The sequence below is a fragment of the Homarus americanus genome, unplaced genomic scaffold (assembly GCF_018991925.1).
Source record: "Homarus americanus isolate GMGI-L3 unplaced genomic scaffold, GMGI_Hamer_2.0 scaffold32929, whole genome shotgun sequence".
NCBI lineage: Eukaryota > Metazoa > Arthropoda > Malacostraca > Decapoda > Nephropidae > Homarus > Homarus americanus.
The window spans coordinates 8,288,650-8,311,450 of NW_024737097.1; the positions used below are offsets into that span (position 1 = coordinate 8,288,650).

The 22,801-nt window shown below is 38.4% G+C and overlaps 1 protein-coding gene across 12 annotated transcripts in view; it reads left to right on the forward strand.

Moving 5' to 3' along the window:
• LOC121873188 (far upstream element-binding protein 1-like) overlaps positions 1–22,801 on the forward strand; it is a 115,178-nt gene that overhangs the window by 78,188 nt on the left and 14,189 nt on the right. For 4 of the 12 annotated variants that reach the window (XM_042376524.1, XM_042376526.1, XM_042376532.1 and 1 more), the window contains 6 exons: positions 471–611; positions 2,832–3,004; positions 3,248–3,347; positions 9,433–9,585; positions 19,464–19,603; positions 19,871–20,020. In XM_042376524.1, the coding sequence (XP_042232458.1) occupies positions 471–611; positions 2,832–3,004; positions 3,248–3,347; positions 9,433–9,585; positions 19,464–19,603; positions 19,871–20,020 (857 nt within the window). The remainder of the gene's footprint in view (positions 1–470; positions 612–2,831; positions 3,005–3,247; positions 3,348–9,432; positions 9,586–19,463; positions 19,604–19,870; positions 20,021–22,801) is intronic. The other 8 variants (XM_042376528.1, XM_042376536.1, XM_042376527.1 and 5 more) reach the window with 7 other exon arrangements.

A 22,801-nucleotide genomic window follows, 5' to 3' on the forward strand; every position in this document is an offset into this window, starting at 1 on the left:
TTGAATGGCCATTAAAAACTTTACTGCTAGGTGGTGATTCATCATAATTGACAGATTAATTTCCAATTTAAGGTGTATTGTAGTGTTATCATGCAGAACTAGTATTTCATTGTCGATGTGTAAGTGTCTGTAGAATGGTGTTAAAGGCTGGTAACATATTGGTCTTTGAAGGAAATACATAAACATTTGTTTGGACATTACAGTATGTATTACATGGCATAAATCGGATGTAATGTTTTAAGCTTTATTTCTGTGACATTCATATTCAACATGTACATTGTATGTGCATGCATATATCAGGAAAAAAAGACCTGGTTTTAAGGTGGAATATTCCTTGTAGAATCTTACCACTGTCATTGAACTCTTGTGTATTGTATTGTTAAATTTGAATATGGTGAAATTGAAATTGTGAAATATCATACTTTGATTTACAAGGCATAAGACTTTAAAGAAATGCTAAATTATTTCAGTGGGTCGTGGTGGACCTATGGGAGGACCAATGGGTGGCGGCGGGGGTGGAGGTGGCAGCGGTGGTCGGGGTGGACCAAATGATAAAGTAGAGGCCTTCTTTAATGTACCTGCAAACAAGTGTGGTCTAGTAATTGGTAAAGGTAAGTATTCTCCTTTGTCGAAGATGTGAATATGGTTAACTGAGGTTTACTTATAAGGTTTCAGACATGGGGTCGATTACACCATTTGGTTATGATTACAGTACAGACCTGACAAAATTTTGATAGATATGAGCTGTGAAAAATCTCCATGATTTGATGATTACAGAGCTTTATAAATATCAATCGTTTGTGATTACCATACAGTATTTGATTATGATTTAAATATGAGTAGCTGCAGGGTATGTTCCTCATTTTTTGTTTTATGTTTGTGGAAGAATGTAATGATATATACACTACTATATTTTATTCTGAATTATAATCATGCAATCTATACATTGAATTAGGAGTGAGCAAATCTACAGTCAGTAGTTGATATGATTATTACATTTGAGAAACAGGAGCTCATCAAAGTGGGCATCTGGCAGTGTACCATTGGAGAGAAGTATCTACTGGGTTAAAGATGCTGATATGGTCATCAGTGGATAGCAAGTGTAGTGAGCTCTAGAAAGGTTGCTTGGTTGTGTTACCAGTAGAGAAGGGGGTCAGTTTCATTTCCAAATGTTGTTGCCACAGATAAGGTTACTTGGGATTGGGTTGACGATAGTGCAGGGCTGTTCGATGGGGCCATGAATCAGAAGAGCTCGTACAGTACTTTTTCTTTGGTGGTTCAGACGTCTCGGTCTTGGGGGTGGACACAGAAGGCAAGTTTTGCAACTTATGAAACAAGAAAGGTTTTCATGGCACACCAATCTCCTTGGCACTTTGCAGTTGCTATGTCAAAGGTTGAGAGGATTTTTGTGACATTTCACAATGTAAAGTTTGTACTTGTTGAGCCTGCCAGGGTAGTCCAACTGGTCCAGCATTTTAGGGTCAATGTTAAGAACTGAATGGTGCATCCTGTTGCTGCAATTCCATCTGGTGGTGGATATAGAGTCGGTTTCCTCAACATTTTGTAAGTTGTGGAGAAAATGTTAATCATGCTAAGGCAAATGCTCCAAAACATGGTTCCTGTCTGCAGGAATGCCAGCTGTGTATACTTACCTTCATTATCACTGTCATCAACATTTTTAGCATCCTCAATCAATCCAGGAATAGTCACAAATGGTTTTAACATGTTACTGGCACTGTTTTACTACTGTATAGTGAGGATATCTTCTGTGCAGTGAGAGACCCTTTAAACCTCCTGCAGATTGGAGTTTGAAATCTTTAGTCAAGTAGCATGTAATTCCAATGTTTCAATGCATATATCTACTTGTCCAGAGATCCACTATTATGCATCCATGACTGGCAGAACTGAGTTGTTCGGTGAGGTGAAGGTTGACTGTTTGGGCAGGCAGAAGTTTTCTGGTCACGTACAGTCTGGTACATGTCTGTGGCAATCATTATACTCCAGTACCACACTATCAGGTTAAGCATAGAGTATAGAGTTTAGGCAAAATGAAAAATCCTGGAAACTAATCATAATTGCACTGGAATCCTTTATAATTTTGTTAATGTGTATGATAATTACATTTTAAACATCCTGATTTCATTATGGTTATAACTTAAGAATTTTAATGGTGATTTAAGACATTATCAGAAAGATTATTTGATTAGGATTATAATTGACCCCATGTCTGGCTAGGGACAACCATTAAGCTGTGCCTTTGTGATTAGCTTGTTATGAATGGAACAGTACACAAGAGGAGCATTGTTAAATGAGTTGAGGATGAAGTTGATTACAATTGCCCAGATTTGAAATTGTAGTCAGCAATTGACCTTGTTATATTTGCTGTGTTAGATAATTAAAATTGAAGTCATTGATGAAGTATGTAAGAGGAGAAAATTTTGGTTAGTTGTGAAAGGAGATAGGCAGTTTTCAGTACTGTATTGAGGGTTTAAATGGAGAGAAACTTTGTATTCAAGTAAAATAGTGTTGTTTGTGGAGACAGAAGTGAATTACTGTACAGTATATTCAAAGTGTTTTGGTAAGGCAGAAGTGTTGATTCACTCAAAGTTGGTGAATTGAAAATGCCTTGTTTTTTTTTCCATCATTCTGTATTGCTGTACAGTATACTAGTGTCATTTGTTATGGTTCTGCTGATCTATAACATTTAGTTGGGAATGGAATATGTTGCTCAAGAGCCATTACTTTAATTTGATACCCACATCTCCTGATTGGAAAATGACTTGCCTTATTTTTAGAATAGCGTAGCATTACACGATTGAACAGTCGATAAGGTTTTCCTCTGACAGGAGGAGAAACCATCCGAACTATCAATCAACAAACAGGTGCCCATTGTGAACTTGATCGAAGACCCCCCAGCAATCCTAGTGAAAAAACATTTATCATCCGCGGTACTCCAGAGCAGATAGACAATGCTAAAAAAATGATTGCAGAAAAAGCAGGCATGGTAAGTTTATTGAACAGTGTTGAAATGTTGACCATACTATAGCAATAATTCCCTGTCCAAGTCAATTTATCCAGTAGAGAAAGTTTTTCTTGCATTTTGTGCATGAGGTCCAGAGTAATTACCCACTTATTCCTGATGGTCATTTTATTAGTTAAATTTAGAAATATATCACCCAAAAAACTGAACACTTGATACTGTTAACAAGAAGTTGACATTTGAATTAATTGTACAACATGTTGACAGGGTGGGGGTGGTCCTGGTCAAAATGGAACCAGTAATCTTGCACCACAGGGATGGGGTAATGCATATCAACAGTGGAACCAAGGACATCCTAACGACCCTAGTGAGTATAAGTATTCCAATTTTATTGGTTGTAGTCTCAGAAAATTCTCTCCCTGTATCATCATAGTTAAGTCTTTTATCTCATCTCCTTACAGCATGTGGGTATTTAGCATTTCATTCCCTAGCATTTGTGTGAATGATATACTAAACTAATCAGACTTTGATCATATAATAGATCAGGAAGTGTTCCTTGGGAGTTAGTCTTAAAACTGAAAGGAAGTTATGTGAGGACTGTAGAAGAGTAAGTGTATGCCTCGGTTATATAAGAGAACAAATGCATGTTAAGAAGACAACATTGGACTAGAGAGAATATAACTAATGTTTATGAAATTTGGAATACCAGGATGCATGGATATTGATCAAGAAGGTACAGAGTGAAGGGGGAAAGTGATTTGAATTTGTACCAAAGGAATAGATAATAAATTTCTATTTCAAATTAAATTTATATAAGGAAATAAAAGTGCTAGAAAAAGGGGAATAGATCATCAAGTGTTCAGTGTCTAATCTATTGGGGACAGATATAGGGAAAGAAGTTGCAAAAAATTTGGAAATGTGTTGACTAATTATTGCTTAGTAAGAGATTCCTTTGGATGAAAAAAGGAATTGCATAAAGAAGGTTCCCCTTTATGATGTGCATTGGTACTGTAACTTTAAAGCCAAGGCAAATCATATTGACAAATCCTGCTTATGTCTTTTGCGTCGGCCAAGATCTTGAATGTTTCTAAAGAAACTTACCTGGAGTGAGAGATGTAGTGAGCGCAGTTTCTCGGCCGTGACTGGAGATAACGTGATGAAATTTGTCTATGTTAAACTGTTGAATTTCATGTAAAAGGGATACTGCAAATGTGGTATATACTGTACACGTTTTAAGTGAATTTGGAATGTGTCAGGGTTTTTAGATAATGGAAATTCCAAGAGATAGTTTTGGTCACCCAGAAAGGTATTAGACACTGAGAATAGGTATTAAAATAAAAGAAGTTTTAAAAGTGTGGAATGTGCAAGATACCTGTCCTCTTTCCAATATGGGTGTGGGTTTTAAACAATATAATTAGAAACTTCAGGTGATGGTTACTAATATTCCATTCGCAACTAAAAGCAAATTGGAGATTAAAGATAATGAATTTTATGTATTGGATTGTTAAAAGTAAATTTTTTGTGAGTACTGTAATGTATGAAGTGTTGTCAAAAACGGAATATTCAAAAGAAAAGTACTAGAAGGTAATCCTAATCCATAAAACCTAAGGTGAAAGATAGAGCAGTAGAGAAGTATGTGTGAAGGTTGTAGTTTAATAGGTAAAACTGCCTGGGAAATTGATAGTGGTGCAGTGAGATGCAAAGTTATGACGTTTGAAAGTGGCAGAATAAATTTTCAGCAATCTCACTTTTAAGCTGGATAGGTTACCAAAGTGAGAAGTTATTGCAAGCCTTATTCGATGTGGAAGTGTGCACTTTTTTTTTTTAATATACAGTATAGCATATGCAGAGGAGAGTAGTGTGTGTCTCTCTCTCTCTCTCTCTCTCTCTCTCTCTCTCTCTCTCTCTCTCTCTCTCTCTCTCTCTCTCTCTCTCTCTCTCTCTCTCTCTCTCTCTCTCTCTCTCTCTCTCTCTCTCTCTCTCTCTCTCTCTCTCTCTCTCTCTCTCTCTCTCTCTCTCTCTCTCTCTCTCTCTCTCTCTCTCTCTCTCTCTCTCTCTCTCTCTCTCTCTCTCTCTCTCTCTCTCTCTCTCTCTCTCTCTCTCTCTCTCTCTCTCTCTCTCTCTCTCTCTCTCTCTCTCTCTCTCTCTCTCTCTCTCTCTCTCTCTCTCTCTCTCTCTCTCTCTCTCTCTCTCTCTCTCTCTCTCTCTCTCTCTCTCTCTCTCTCTCTCTCTCTCTCTCTCTCTCTCTCTCTCTCTCTCTCTCTCTCTCTCTCTCTCTCTCTCTCTCTCTCTCTCTCTCTCTCTCTCTCTCTCTCTCTCTCTCTCTCTCTCTCTCTCTCTCTCTCTCTCTCTCTCTCTCTCTCTCTCTCTCTCTCTCTCTCTCTCTCTCTCTCTCTCTCTCTCTCTCTCTCTCTCTCTCTCTCTCTCTCTCTCTCTCTCTCTCTCTCTCTCTCTCTCTCTCTCTCTCTCTCTCTCTCTCTCTCTCTCTCTCTCTCTCTCTCTCTCTCTCTCTCTCTCTCTCTCTCTCTCTCTCTCTCTCTCTCTCTCTCTCTCTCTCTCTCTCTCTCTCTCTCTCTCTCTCTCTCTCTCTCTCTCTCTCTCTCTCTCTCTCTCTCTCTCTCTCTCTCTCTCTCTCTCTCTCTCTCTCTCTCTCTCTCTCTCTCTCTCTCTCTCTCTCTCTCTCTCTCTCTCTCTCTCTCTCTCTCTCTCTCTCTCTCTCTCTCTCTCTCTCTCTCTCTCTCTCTCTCTCTCTCTCTCTCTCTCTCTCTCTCTCTCTCTCTCTCTCTCTCTCTCTCTCTCTCTCTCTCTCTCTCTCTCTCTCTCTCTCTCTCACAAACTTTACATTAAGATCATTATTACTAACCAATCATTGGACTAATTTAGGTATAGTTTGCTTATGTAAATATCTTACTGGAGGAAGAAAAACTTCAGTAGATTGGCCACAGGATAGTTTTATATTTAGAGGTTAGTACAGTGAAGCCTCACTAATTCAATTAAGAATGGGTTGAAATTCGCCGAGAATTTGGGTGAAAAGGTTTTTATTGAGCACTGCTACCTTCACCCCAGCAGTTGATATTTTAAAAACCCAAGATGCATATAAATATATACACTATAGATCATATTGAAATAAATCTTTCATAAATACTATACAGTACATAATAAATATGGTAAGGCTACATGAAGAATAAGGATGTGACAGCCAAGGAGATAGAGCACTCGCCTTCTGTCCCAAAGGTCATTGGAATGCAACCACAGCACTACTGTTTCATCCAACTGTGAGTGGGTAACCAATTTTACAGGCAGGGATGTTGAGTGGAGTGCCAACCACACTGTCTCCTTGTGTTCAAGGCTTAGTCTTCAGTGTGTTGGATTCTGTGGTTATCCTACTTAGCCCCCAGGCCTAGGAGACCCATATTACCACATTGCAAAGACTAAACTTAATCAAAGGTGTAGTTATATCATGCAAGTGACATGTTTTTCTCCATTTGTGCTTACAATCGGCCCTCACAGTTGGTCCTCAATTAAGCGGTGGATACGTTCCTCAAAAATATTGTGCAAATGGAAACCTTAAGTCTATGGGGGAAAAATACGTGTATTTAAATTTATTACTAACCTTTGATTATGATGATAATGTTAGTGTTGAAGTCAGAAGTTCGAGGATTCGTCTGGGGAGGCAGGGGAATGTGGAACGGAACTGGAGGAGGGTGCGGCAGCAGCGGTGATGTCACGTTTGCAAAAGAACGTGAAGGAGGCAGCGGTGGTGGTGGTGGTGGTGGTAGGGGCAGTGGTGGTAAATAAACTGGTGCTAGTCACTTGTGTGGCCCTAAGCTCTAGCGACAGATGATGAACCTTCACCCTTAACAAGTATGTCCAGCAACTCCACTTTCTGAACGGAAGTCAATGCTTTTTTCTGCTTCTTCACACACGCACACACTTACACACATACTTGCACACACACACACCAATTTTTTAGCTATTTGCTTTCCTATATGAACTCATGGTAAACAATAAGGGCGATAAATTTCAGGTTAAGGCAACGAGATAGCATAGCATTTATTTATTTATAAGCAGACAACAGACTACCCGCAATAGGCATAAGGCAGCGGGTAGGGGAAATTGTGGGTCACGGGAGTTGCAATACTCATACTTACGTGATGACCAGTTGTGGTCAAATTACTAAGAATTTGTAATCAAGTAAAAGTAGCACGTCTTGCCTAATAATGTAATAAAGTACATACTGTATAAATAAAATTACTGTCTCCAAAGAGTAAAGCAACAGAATAAAAGTAAAAATTTTCAGAAAGTAATCCTAAATACTGTATGAAATTTTAATTATTCTGTATTAATCATTTATTGCTTTTAATTGTTTACATGTACTTAATTAACTAAATAGGTTTGAGGGATTAATAATCTAATTGCTGTTTTAAATTTTAAATAAAATATACAGCACATTTATGATTCACTACTCCTAATACAAGTTGCCACTCAGAATTTGCTGGAGTGTGGTACCAGCAGCTCATGTAAGTGCTTGTCACTGTTGTGTGAATGACATGGTGTAAAATATAGTCCTGCACAGCTTTTGTACAAAAATAAAAAGTGGTACTATGTTAAAATTACAAGTTTAATTAGTGGTTGCTAAAAAAGAAATACACTGCTGTAATTGTTACAAATAGATAAATGCAATAACTACTTTGTTGCTGTGATTAATCACAAATGCTTTCTTACTTGCCCGCTACTGGTGACGAATATGCTGAGCCATGTATAAGTGAATCCACTTATACAAAAAGTAAAGGGTCACAATTGACTTTACAAGAGAAACCATGCACATAAAATTGGGGCTGACTATATACAGTAAAACTAAACAATTGGTTGTATATGATAATCGAATCATTAAGGATGATTGTTGTACAAAGTACAGTCGATGAAAAAAGTCGTGTTTCACCCCCTAACCTCAGTGTTATGCTCCGGAATCCATGAGGAGGAATTTGGGTTTCACAACAAAAGGCACGGTAAGCGTAATGCGATTTTTTTCTTCGACTGTACATTAGTATGAACATGGTGGGATTAACGGAAGAAAAAGTTGTAACACCTAATACGTATACATTGGGCACCGATGCTAAACTACGTGCCACCTTCACCCCACACTTTTCTTCCTATTTTCTTTATAATCACTGTACACAATAATGTCATTTAGCCAAGTGTCTGTCACAGGAAGTGTGCTGTATATCCACACACTGCATGATGTATAATGATGCTGTGGTGTAGATGCAAGGAACAACCCTTTGATCCCAGGTTGATTTTCTACCTACTACTGTACTTCATCTGTGACAGTTTTTGCTAAATGAAGTAGAAGATTACAAATTCATGTGTTGACATACGAGGATCATTCAATAAGTAACAAGACAAGTGAATATAACTGCAGAAGTAATGGTGTATTATTGATGATCACATACCTATTTTTCCACATTATATACCTCTACAGGTGTGCACTTTCCATCTTTCCACGAATTTTCTAATTCCTGTGGCGGAAAATTCTTTTGGCTGACTTGGCAACTAATTTTGGATTTCTTTCTTCTCCTCTTCATTATTCGAAAAATGCTTTCCACAAAAAGCTGTTTTGAGCAAACCAAACATGTGGTAGTCTGATAGTGCGAGATCTGGACTGTGTGCAGGGTGCAGCAAATTCCCAACCAAAATTTTCCACTCGATGTTCTGGTGCAATGTGGATATTGAAACTTTGGCAGGCGTCCAGCGCAATCTTATCCACAATGCTTGTTCGACCTTTCTTGAATTGCTCAACCCACTCATAAATGTTCGCTCGTCTGATGCAATTGCCTCCCTATTGAAGTGACATTCTGCGATGAACTTCACTTGGTTTTATACCTGCCGAATTTAAAAAAACGAATAACAGATTGTTGTACTGTACTTTCAAAGTACAAACTTCAAGTGGAGCATTCATCGTCTATATCAAAGTGTCGTTACTTATTGAATGACCCTCGTATTTATTAAGTTATTTGTTATGAATTTGGTAATTTTCTTCTCGTGCTTTAATGTTGTTTGGCAATACTAGAACTGAATCAATCCGTGAGGCCTCTCACCCAGTATCACTTTAATTAAAACAAGTGAAATTTTCATGAATAAAATAAACTTAATTACATTCTAGTACAGTATATACCAGTACTATACAGTACTTAAAAGATTAAAGAAATATTGTATATGTTTATACATTACCTTGTTCTTAGAACTGCACATTCGTGTACCCATCCTGTGGATGGAAGTCGCACGCAGGTACCACACGAGAAGTTTTAAACGTTCGGCATAGTATCGGAAATTTGAACTTCGTGATTGTTCAAATTGTTCTGAAATTCGAAATAGTGAAGTTGGAATTAGTGAGGGTTTACTGTACTGTCAAACAGTTATGAACTAAAATTGCACTACTTGTATTATTGCAGCCAAACAAGCGGCTGATGCAAACGCTGCTGCTTGGGCAGCTTACTATTCTCAGTACTATGGTGGACAGCAGAACCAAAATACCCAGAATAGTGGCCCACCAACCAGCCAGCCCCAGCCTAATGCCAGCCAGCCGCCCACAGGTCCACAAGCTGGTAAGTGACTATACAATTACCACTTTCTCCTTATTTGAGTGACTGTTTTAGGAAATTTAAAAAATTTTACTGCCAAGTTATTTAACTAATCATAAAGGATGTATGATCTTGCTATGTTTAAGTAATTGTGCTCAGGAATTATATTATCGTACTTGGGCGTACAATTATTGTACAGGTATCCTTCGTTTAATGACAAGGAAGCATTTCTGAAAAACCTAACGTTCAGCAAAATTATCACTAAGGAAGGAAGAATATCCTAATTGAGGGATAACGGGAAATAACATCCTAAATGGGTGATAACGAGGAATAACATTCTAAATGGGTGGTAACGAGGAATAACATCCTAAATGAGTGATAACGAGGAATAACATCCTAAGTGAGTGATATCGAGGAATAACTTCCTAAATGAGTGATAATGAGGAACAACATCCTAAATGAGTGATAACGAGGAATAACATCCTAAATGAGTGATAATGAGGAACAACATCCTAAATGAGTGATAATGAGGAACAACATCCTAAATGAGTGATAACGAGGAACAACATCCTAAATGAGTGATAATGAGGAACAACATCCTAAATGAGTGATAACGAGGAATAACATCCTAAATGAGTGATAATGAGGAACAACATCCTAAATGAGTGATAATGAGGAACAACATCCTAAATGAGTGATAACGAGGAACAACATCCTAAATGAGTGATAACGAGGAATAAAATCTGTGGAGATGGCATGTAATTGTGTAGCACTCAGAGCGGGTGAGGCTGAGCTGTGAGCCATGTTAAAGTTCAACTCATAATTTTGGGTAGATGTACATGCACACAATCGTTCATACAGAATGTGCAAAAAAAAGTTAATAAGGTCAAAACATAGAGGGAATAACATTTAGCTGTGACCTATATTATGGTTATTTTTCAAATATATATATATATATATAATATATATATATATATATATATATATATATATATATATATATATATATATATATATATATATATATATATATATATATATATATATATATATATAATCTCCGATAGGATTTTTATTTTTTTTTTGGCACCTCCCCCCTACATCCTTGTGTGAGGTGAACCGCAGAAGCATTTACAGCGCCCAATAGGGAAGCATGCTAAGTCATGCTGCCTGATGTCTCATGTGTTAAGGACATAGAAGCCTGAAGAGTCAATGGTTTATGTCTAAGCAAGTTATTGGAAGCTCCAACAAATTGTCCCTGAATACAAATTTGCAACTTTCGACTTACAGCAGGTACCTACTTTGCTGCTAGGTGAACAGGGACCAAGAGGACTAGGAAGTGAACAAACAACTTCCGCCGGTCCGGGAATCGAACCCGTGACAACTTGCTTGCGAGGCAAGAGCGGTACCGCTCTACCACCAGCACCCCGGAATTCCTATTGGTGTTTTCTTTAAATGGATGGTAATGCAGTGGAAGGGCCCCTCAGAATACCGAATCAGCACAAACAAAATTAATAAAGTATTTACCGTGACCTTGACTGGTGTTCTTGAGATTGGGGTTAAAGAGACACCCTGTTAATGATATGACACTTGTCTTAATCAACAGCCCCACCCTTACAACACTAAACAAATATTACTTGCACGAGAGACAACAATTAATTTGAATTTATCCCTCAACACATCATACATCGCTAGACACTCCTATCATCAGCATAGAAATATAAGAACCTGGTTCCAATGTGAGCTCACCCCCCTCAGGAGTTGCTGAGGTCAAGGGTTGCGCTCACCTGTGTTTAAGCCCACTGACACCCATTAAAACACAACCCGACGGAGCCTTAATTCAGTAGCTCCTCAGCGCACATATCCATAACATAGCATAGTGGTCTGAAAGTCCCACAAATTTTTATTAACCACTAAAAAAGTATTTCTTCTTAATTCACCATACTGCACAAAGACCAAAGATTGCAACCAAGTTATTATTTATCCGAAAATGTAATATTTTTTTTAATTTTGTCGTAAATACAAAGAAAATAATGGCATAAATTGAATTGGGTCCTAAATTAACCAGGTTCTTAGATATGAATCTTCGTCAGTAGAACCGTTGTTATTGGAGGCTTTACTGTGTACACTCTTAGCTGTGGTGTCGTGTAGTGTCGGCTTGGTGCCAATCTCAGAGGTGGCACACATCTGTCTGTATCCTGGGAGATCTGGGTGAAAACCAGGTCTTCCATGTGTCTGGTGCTTCCGCTTGGGACCCCTTGAGTACTCCCACCTACAGCGAGCTGCCTCTCGTTACCAGCACCATGCTCACAGCCATCCCATGAGGGTCCATCAGAAAAACCCTGAAATTGATGTCCCCATTAAAACACTGATTTTTCCCTTCCCCGTTCTATCTAAACCTTGTATGCAATTGAACTGGACTTTCTTCTGAGCACGGTTGAAAATGCCTACAAGTAATGTGGCCACGTCGGACGTTATGTTGGCGAGCGAGTGGAGACCCGTCTGCTTGCCACGAGTGAACAGCCAAAAGTCACTAGTGCACGCCTCCTGATTGTCCTATATTAATTTAGGGAAAGATAAGCCATATTTTAATAATTATTTATGTTTTTAATTCTGGACACGAACTTTGTCCACGGCATTCCGGTAATTATGTTAATAATTCGTGAACGCATGACGCCATTCTTTTTTGTATTTAATTACAGTCTCTCCTCGACTTACGACGGGGTTCCGGACCGACGACCAGGTCGCAAGTCGAATTGGTTGTAAGTCGAAAAGGCAAAAATAATACATAGAAAATCTAAAATTTAATACGGTACAGTAAAAGTAATCAATAATGAAAAATGAATAAAGTGTTACTGTGCACTTACCTTTAATGTAGTCAGCTGAATCCACATGGGGCCTCAATAATTTTTTAATTAAACATGGAGACTACATTAATTGGATGAAGCAGAGGAGGAGAAGGGCTGGGTGGGTCATCAATTTCGCTTTCTTCAGACAGGCTAACATATTTGCTTGTTGAAGGCATTGGATCATCTTTAGGGAGTGAAGAGGCGTGAGGAGAGAGCAGTGGGGGACTTCTTAAAAATACATGTCCAATTTAGACTGCTTACTTTGCCTTTTCTTTTCATTGTAAATCTCCCTGTAGCAAGCATGTGCATCTTGGATCAGTCTGTCAACTTTTGCAACACGCTCAACATTTTGATCCATTTCTTCAAACATTTGCATCCCCTTATTAATAGTAGCAAATGCCTCTGCCTTGTCCTTCAAAATTTTTGATATTATCGAGTGAGAGAAGCCAAGGTTGCATGAAATGGTTGCTACCGTTTTTCCATTTTCATATTGCATTATTATTTTAATTTTCATCTCAAAAGTAATTGACTCCTATTCTTATCAGCACCATGTGAACTCTCACTTTTACACTTGCCAGCCATTTTAAAGGGAATTAGAAACGAAAATTTTGTCAGTACACAGCGCGATCACTAACAACAACGACGGCCAAACACCAACTGAGCGGGCTATGGCGTGGATGCTGTACACCACGAGGCGGCCCAGCCCACGCTGTCATACGGGACGGAAACGTTTGATGCAATCGTGCAATGGCCCCTCGGTTAACGAAATCGTTCAGAAGGTCGTTCGTTAACGAAAGCGTTAGTTAACGAGGCTCATTGTTTCAATGGGTTTTTGGGTAATTGGTTCCAGCTCACCGAAAATTTCCTAAATTCAACAAAAATGGTAGAAAAGTTCACTTACTTTGAGGTGTGTATGTAGAAGGCTCCTGGATGATGATGATGATGATGGGATTTAGAATGGGGGTGGAGGAGAAAGAAGAAGAGAAGGCATTGGGGTGGAAGAGAAGTCACCCCATGGTGCCATTTCACCCATAAAATTTTAGCTCTCTGGTTTAATTCAAGATTATTTTCTTTAAATCAATGCTGCACTGCATTATATATTGTCAATATATAAAATATATTTCAAAATGACCAATAATTTGCTTGGAAACACAGAAAAAAGCATTTAGTTGAAGAGAGTCTCAAGCAAGATGTTACCTCCAGTGAAAACAGAGAGAGACTGACGCCTGTTTGCTGTGTTAAGAGGCTGGATGCCGCGCATTAAACTAGTCACTTTACCTTCAATTTCGTTCAATAATTGTTAAAATGACTTAAAAATTGAATATTAAACTTTTAAAATTATTGAATAGTATAAACTTCTTGATATTTACAAAAATAGTAAGGAATTTAAGCCCTAGAACCGATTAATGTATTGGCGGACTGATACTAAAGCTGGTTGCCCGGTCAGTGCAAGCGAAAACATGTTGAGGTCGGTTCGTAAGAAGTTCGTTAAGCGAATTTTTTTTCGTTAACCGAATTGAAGATCCTTATGGAAGGCAGTTCGTTAATCGAAATTACGTTAACAGAGGTGTTAGTTAAGCGGGGGTCACTGTAATTTGTAAATTATTTTATACGACTACGGGCGTCGTATGTCCGGGTTGTCGTAGCGCGGTCAGAAGTCGAGGAGTACCTGTATTACCTAAGGACACGTAACATATTTTGAAATGAAAAACTGGCAAGGTAACTTGTTAATAGTACAGCTGGCTTTTAACTTTGTCAACAGTGTGTGAATTAATTTGATAAAGTACATTTAATTTTCTTATGCCTTTGTGGCTCCAGCTGGTTAGTTCCTGATTCCTCTGCTTGGGTGCCAGTGCTTTTGTTTAAACATGCCATGCGGTATGAGTGCTAATGACTGCCATATTATGTTTTCTCTGTTCGTCATATCTGTAATTTTTGTTTTAAAATTTCAGGATATCACAATCGACTCCCCTTAAGTGACAGCACTGTCCTCATGTGCTGAGAGAAAAAAAGTGCTAACCCCCAGATAATTCTTATCATTAACGCAGCTCACCTGCAACTCACACCCTCAACACACACATGCAACACACTGGTAACAGCATAGCCGTCCTCCACCTTCCAGCACCCCTGTTGCCTGCATTTCTGGTTGATGCTAGCCTCACACATACGCATTATCACATGGTGCACACACAACACACTCGTATGTGATATACTTGTTAGCCGGAACAATTGGTGCAGAGCCTAGAATTAGATTTTGGGTAACAGACGTAATTTCAAAGCCGTAAAAAATCCTCATCCCGCAATTTTTCGGTAACGGAAACTGTTCTCAAAGTTTCGAAATTAACCATAACAATATCTCAACCTGAAAATATCCTTCATCCTCGAATTTTCCGGTAACTGAAAACATTTTCTCGAATTTTCAGAAAATACGCCTGGATTTCATCTCTCATACCCGGAAAAACCCCATCCCTGAATTTTTCCGCATCTGGAGAATTTTATCGCAATCTTCCGGAAAATGTGCCACCCAGAAAATTACCCAGGCCGAATTCTCCAGAAAATACCAGCTCATATATATGTATGCATGTATGCAATGCATGTATGTATGCACGCATTGTGTGTGTATATATATATATATATATATAATATATATATATGTTTGTGTATGTATGGTGGTTGAGTCTTAATCTGGTTCTGAGAACCTTGTTCATATAGCATTTAAGAGAGATTAACTGCTTCCAGGCCCCCAAATACAAACTACTTAACACTGAAAATGGTACAATATAAAATTGTAAATTTGTAAAAAGTGCATAAATATGCATCTAAACCCCTGAAATAAAGAATATCATTAATATTTGTAATAAAAACAATAAATTAGTAAAAAAAAAAAAAAAATTTTTTTTTTAAAAATGTTTGTTGTAGGAGTTTCTGTTGTTATAGCATTCTCAATTTTATAAAGCCATTATGTTATAGGAATATTTAGTAGGATCTAGTTTATAGCATACTGTGTGTGTGTGTGTGTACACACACACACACACACACACGCACACACACACACACACATGTATATGCACACACACACACACACACACACACACACACACACACACACACATGCACACACACACACACACACACATACCACACACACATATACACACACACACACACACACACACACTTATTTGTTTATTTATTTATTTATTTAAGAAAGGTACCTCACAGTCTTTGAGCTACTGTATGACACTTTTAGCATTGTGGCATGAGGCCCCGTCCTACATGAAAAGGCTTGCCTTCGCTTTATCAAATGATTCGGGTAAGAAATCACTGAGCAGCTCAAGATAGTTGTACTGATTCATCATCTGGTTCTTAGGGAGGATTACTAGTTCACCAACACCACAATACGTAGAGCAAGCCCAAAACCATAAGCGAGGCAGGGTGCTTAACAGTCTTCACTGTGTACTGTTGGAGATGTGCATCCGAGTGAAGAGGGCGGTACACCCGCCCTCCACCACTGCCAGTCACAAAAAACGTAGCTTCGTCAGACCACAAAACCCCCACCCTGCATATTTCTTGCAAAATTTCACTCTATTTTCATTGTCTTTTTGTCAGCAGACTGTGTGTGTGTATGTACATGAAAGTGCTTGGGAACATTGTGTTTTCTTGTTTCCTTGTGGTTATCAGTATATACTTGGATCACACGCACCTACAGTGATATACTTGCATATATATATATATATATATATATATATATATATATATATATATATATATATATATATATATATATATATATATATATATATATATATATATATTACACACACACATATATACACACACATATATACACACACATATATATATATACACACACACACACACACAGGAATAAACATTTCTTACATGCATGGTGCAGTAGTTAGCACACACAGCGGGAGTGGCTTGCAGATTCTCTGAGCTGTTTGCCAATTCGTGTTCTATGTGGAGTGAAACAAATGGCAATGTAGATTTTTTTATTATTCCTCACATTTACTGGTACAGTATACATACATGCAACACAGTTCAGCTAGACAGTAAATATGCGGACTCGGAGACGTATGTGGCTACTGCCTATCTGCCGTGGCGTCACATAGAGGGAGGGAGAGTGCGGGTGGCCACAGTTAAAGCTAACTGCCTTAATACCTACATTCACCTCCCACTCGTATTCACACCCATGTTCTTCATTTTTCTTATTTTATTTTTTATTTCTAAGCCACATTAGAGTACAGTATTGTAATGTGAGCATAGTAGCCTCAGTTTTTCTGACTTCCCTCTTTAATTTTTCCCATTGAGTCGAACATCACTAAACTGAAAATTTGCCATCTTTAAACACAAAAGGGTGTTAAAAAATATTGTCACTAATCTGAAATATCACTAAGTGAATGATCGTTAAGCGAGGGATACCTGTACTCTGATGAACTAAATTGTATTCATGGCTAAGTAATAATGGGTGAGGTAATTGTATAGTACAATATAGGGGGTCCCTGACTTATGAACTCCCACCGATACGAATGAGGTTAAACTTTAAATTTACAGAAATTTATTCACGTGATCACTTTTTATTTTACTTTCATTTACTGTATTTTGTCATTCTATTTCTTCCTTTCTCTTAAATTAAGTGATTTTAGATTTATATAAGGACTTAGGCTATGATATACTGTAGTGGGATTTTAAGCATTCTTCTGTAAGTACGGTAAGCACATAGCATGTGTTCTGAGTTACGTACATTTCTGACTTAAGAACGTCCTCAGGAACGGAATCCGTTCGTAACCCGGGGACCCTGTCTTCTCAGTTTAATCAATCCTATCCAGGGCTGAAATAGCAAGGGATTGAAGTACATAACCCAAGTTCTTTAATGAACATACCAAATGGGTCAACTCCTAATTTATGAAAGATTTATTGCCCTGGTTCCATATATTGTCATCTTTTTGTTCTGAATTTATATTTTCAAAATCTTGGAATGTGTAGTGTGCCTCTTGCATTCAATATAGGATGGCACTCTCAGAGGGCTTAGCTGTTTGTATGTACCCAATACCTTGACATGTGTGTGAAAATTTGATACTGTAGCACTGATCCTTAAAAACACACACACACACACACACACACACACACACACACACACACACACACACACACACACACACACACACACACACACACACACACACACACACACACACACTCCTCACACTCACACACACACACACACACACACACACACACACACACACACACACACACACACACACACACACACACACACACACACACACACACACACCACACACACACACACACACACACTCACACTCACCTCATACACACACACTCACACACACACACACACACACTCACACTCACACACACACTCACACTCACACACACACACACACCTCACACAACACACACACACACCTGATCACACACACACAATCACACACACAATCACACACACAATCACACACACACACACACACACAATCACACACACAATCACACACACACACACACACACACACACAATCACACACACACACACACACAATCACACACACACACGCACACACACACACACACACACCTGCACACACACACACACAATCACACATGCACACAATCACACACATGTGCACACCGCACACACACACACACACACACACACACACACACTCACACACACTCCCACACACACACACACACACACACTCTCACACCTCACACACACACACACTCACACACACACACTCACACACACACACACTCACACTCACACACTCACACTCCCACACACACACACACACACACACACACACACACACACACACACACACACACACACACACACACACACACACACACACTCACACACACACACACACACACACTCACACTCACACTCACACACACACTCACACACACACTCACACTCACACACACACTCACACACACACACACACTCACACCTCTCCTCCACACACTCTCTCTCTCTCTCTCTCTCTCTCTCTCTCTCTCTCTCTCTCTCTCTCTCTCTCTCTCTCTCTCTATTTTGTTTGTAAGCATGAGTGCTTTTGAGCCTTCTACAGACAAATCAATTCAACACTAAATATAGAATGGTTGAGAATCCAGGTAACTGAACTTTGTTTGGAAATTTTTCTTGTGGAGTTGATGAAAGCTTATTACTGTTGCTATTAGGAGGATGGGCAAATGGGCCATTTCTTCTTCTTCAAAAAAAAAAAATCCACTTATTCTTGCAAATGCACTTTAACTTTCACTGAGTGCATATAACAGTCTCATTGTGGTGTACAGTGCTCAGTTAAATAAATAAAATAAATTGGATAGTGTACGGTTATGGAAAAAAAGTCCTGTCAGTCCTCCATCCCATCCATTAACCGTGAGACTCATGAATCTGAAGCATCACATAGTGCTCCATATAAGCTACAACAATGTGTGATGCCTCAGGTTCATGAGTCCAGGGTTAATGTATGGAATGGAGGACTGACAGGACTTTTTTGTGACTGCACAATGACTTGCCTAAATACAGGTAAAAGTTGCTTCACTGATTGTGAGGCAGAGAGAAATCTTCATGCAATCTTTCCTGTTTTATTTTTTTTATGGAAAGAACATAATAGGGTGAAAATAACTCCTAAAACATGAACTGGCTACACCTTAAGACAAAGAATATAAATGCTGAGAATATAGAGAAATTAAAGCATTGTCTCAAAGCATGTTTACTTAAGGGGCAAAAATGCAGAAAGTATAGACAGATTAAAGAATTCTCTTAAAGCAAATGACTTTGCTTCACCCCAAAAAAAAAAAGTGGTGCTGTCAGCTTAAATCATTGCAAGGTTTCATTTGTTTATGCATAAGGTGATGAGCCAGACTACTGTATTGGAATGAAAGTGTAGAGGGAGATTAGGCAACTCTTGAGCACATAACTTGGCTTCACCCAAGAGACAAAAAGCAGGCATGTTGTCAGTACACATCATTGGAAGATTTAATTTGTTTTTGCTTAAGGTGGTCAACCAGACTACTCAGCACAGTGGGCCGACTATTACCGCAGTATGGGGATGCATAGAGAGGCTGAGGCTATAGAACAACAAGCTAAAGGAATCAAGGTTGGAGGACCTGGAGGCCCGAATGCTACGCCACAACAGGTAAGAAATCGTCATTTTTTAACTGTTGGAAAAAAGAGACTCTACCCAAACAGCCAGTACCACTCTGGAGCATCAGTAACTCATAGTAGTTGATCAAAGTAGTTTTATTAAGGATTCTAAGAAATTCTATCTGGGAAACTAGATGAATGGATTTGAATCTAATCAATAATAGTAATTAACAATCGGTGTTAAACTTCTTGCTTAACAAACAAACAAAAAAATCGGGAGGGGGCACTCATTAATTTTTTTGTTTTATTGATGCTCTAGGGTGGAGGTGTGCAGGCGGCAAACCCAGGAGGTGGCGTGGGAGCAGGCACTGGTGCTCAAGATTACTCTCAACAGTGGATAGAGTACTACCGGTCACAAGGCATGCACGCGGAGGCTGAGAAGATAGAAGCCCAGATCAAAGCTTCCAAGGTCAGTTTCATTTTGATTACTTCGGTGTAGTTGATCAGTTTTTTTCCAACTGATGAAGATTTGTTGCATTCAGGAAACCGCTGTTTCCACCCGGGACTTCTGAAGGAGCATTAGTCACATTGGAGGTTCGGTATTACACGACTGCTTTTTTATGTAATCTGTGAATTTCATACCCTTGTTCTGTAATCCCTGTTTCCTGTTAATAGCTGTGGATAAAATGCAACTTTAATTTGGTCTCTTTTTAAGTTGATTTTTTCCTTGTTATATTCCAGATATACATTTACTTCTCAACATTATGCATCTTTCACTGCCTTTATCTGCTCAAAACTATCCCCATTAATCATGATTATAACTGGCACTGAAGTGTCAAGCTGTCTATATTCTTGGGATTAATGGTACTCCTAACAATAAATGGACATCTTTTACGGTTATATTGCGGAAGTAATTGTATTCTTTTTCACGCTGTGTTTGTGTGGTAAAGGGCCGACTGAAATTACTTCAAAGAAAAACTAGGCCTCTTCTACCCATGGATTTAATAGAACAAACAAGTGGACATTACAACTGTTTCTGACAAAGTTTAATTATGATGCTCTTTACTTCAATATCTCACTTCAGAGTAGAATAAAGGTAAAGTCCAATGTTGAAAGTGATGGTTTATTTCATAGGTTCTCTCATTAAATATCTCAGTGCAGAATGCAGGGTTTCCGTAATGATAACTTCTATTTGTAAATTTAGCTACAATACTGCAATCCTATTTTAATATTTAATTTTCTGAGTTTCCTATATCGCTAAAGAAAAAAAAAAGGGAGATGAAGATTTTTTAATCCCATTGTATCAGAGCAATAATGTATTATTTTGTTTTGGATGTTGTGGATGAAATGAAATGGTAGCTACCAGAGCAAAAGAGTAAAGTGTTTTAGAGAAATAGAAAGCTCAAAACTGATGAAACACCAAGACTAGATGAGATTGGCCAAGAAATGTTCAGGATGGGACAAGGATTAGTGATAGGGTGTGTATTAGAAGGAAAGATACTAAAGGAATGGCAGAGAGCTGATATTTGTCCCCTATATACAGGGAGAGGAGGAGATAGACTGTAGAAATAAAAGGAATAAGACTGGAAATTAAAGGAATAACCGAGTATACAGCACTTGAAAATATATGTGGCTGTTGTAACTGAGGGGAATTGTAGCTGAAATAATATATTAGGGTGAAAAGCAGTGAGTTTAGAAAAAGAATGGAATATATGGATCAAGTGTTTGCATTAAAGATGAAAGAAATGGGGGTGGAAAAGGAAAACAATTGTGGTGTTTATGGGGAAGGAAAAAATGTAGATAGAACAGCAATATTGGAAGTACAGCATTGAGAGTGTAATAGGTATATGAGAAATTGTTGAGAGAGTAATAGGTACAGCATATGAGAAATTATTGAATGGAATCATAGTTTTTATAGGGAGAGTGAAGGAAAAGTTCACAAGAAAAGGGGAAACTTGTTCCCAGTAACAGTTGGAAGATGTTGAGGATGTCTTCATGTCATTACATATACTGGTAATATTTTTATAGATGGGGTCATGAGGGAGAGTTAGTCATTCAAAGGTGAATGTTATAGGGGAGGGTTGGGGGAGAATACAAAGGTACTGAAGTTAGATGAAATGAAAAAAGTATTAGAAGTGAGGAGTGACATTCAGGAAGCAACTCTTGAAAATGAATTCCCCTTTCACCGTGTCGGCTAATTTCGGCAGTACAGGTTGTACCTCTCTAGTCCGGCAACCTCGGGACCTGACCGGTGCCGGACCATGGAAATTCACCCTTTTCCTGGATAGATAGTGACTTGTGCTTATGCCTGGAAGCACTAGCACCACTTTCTCTGCGTCATGGTCTCTTTGAAGACATATTGAAGGGTTAAATGTCGTATAGTAGCTTCTCAAATTTCGCGAGTTTTTAATTCTTAACGTATTTTATTGGAACACACAAAAAAATAAATAAATGAAAATTTTGACGGCGGAAACTTGAATTTCGACGGGTTTGAACGGCCCGCCAACGTGCAGACGACGTGCATAATCGTGTAAACAGCGTCATTTCTCTTATGTACAAAAGATTCATTATTGTTTATTACTGAATGTCTTTTTTATTGAATTAATGTTTATGGTGCAAAATGAGCAATAAAATTCATTTATAATACGTAGAATATTAAAACACACGAGGAAATGACACAACATTGTTTTCGTTGATTACAAAACCAGTGACTGATTGGTTCTACATATAAAACTGAACACTCATCATTCTCTCACTTTATGTAACTTGACAGAACCTATGACCCTTCAGGCTTTTACGCCCTAAATGTACGAGTCGTAAAGGCAAGTATGAACTTTTCATACTTCCCTGTTGGGCGCTGTAAACGCTTCTGCGCTTCACCTTGCACAGGATGTGAGGGGGTGCCCAATAAACTAGCCCCCTCGGGGGCAAATCTGAAATCTGAATATAAAACTGAAGAAAATAAGACCTTGGTTGTAGCTGTAGTAAAATTAATATGGTTGTTTTAAGTAATGTTATTTAATGTTAATAAATGGAACAATAGAAGTAGCTAACGATAATGGTAAAGAAAAAGAGAGATCGCATATGTAAGTGCGCATGCGCACACGTGAAAACATATCGTCATTACTTTACATAAGAATATGAAAGCAACACTTATTTACTGTTCATATATATTTTAATTAATATTTCTGAATTTGTTTTTATTGAATTAATGTACGTGTGTGCAAAATTAACAATACAATTTATTAAT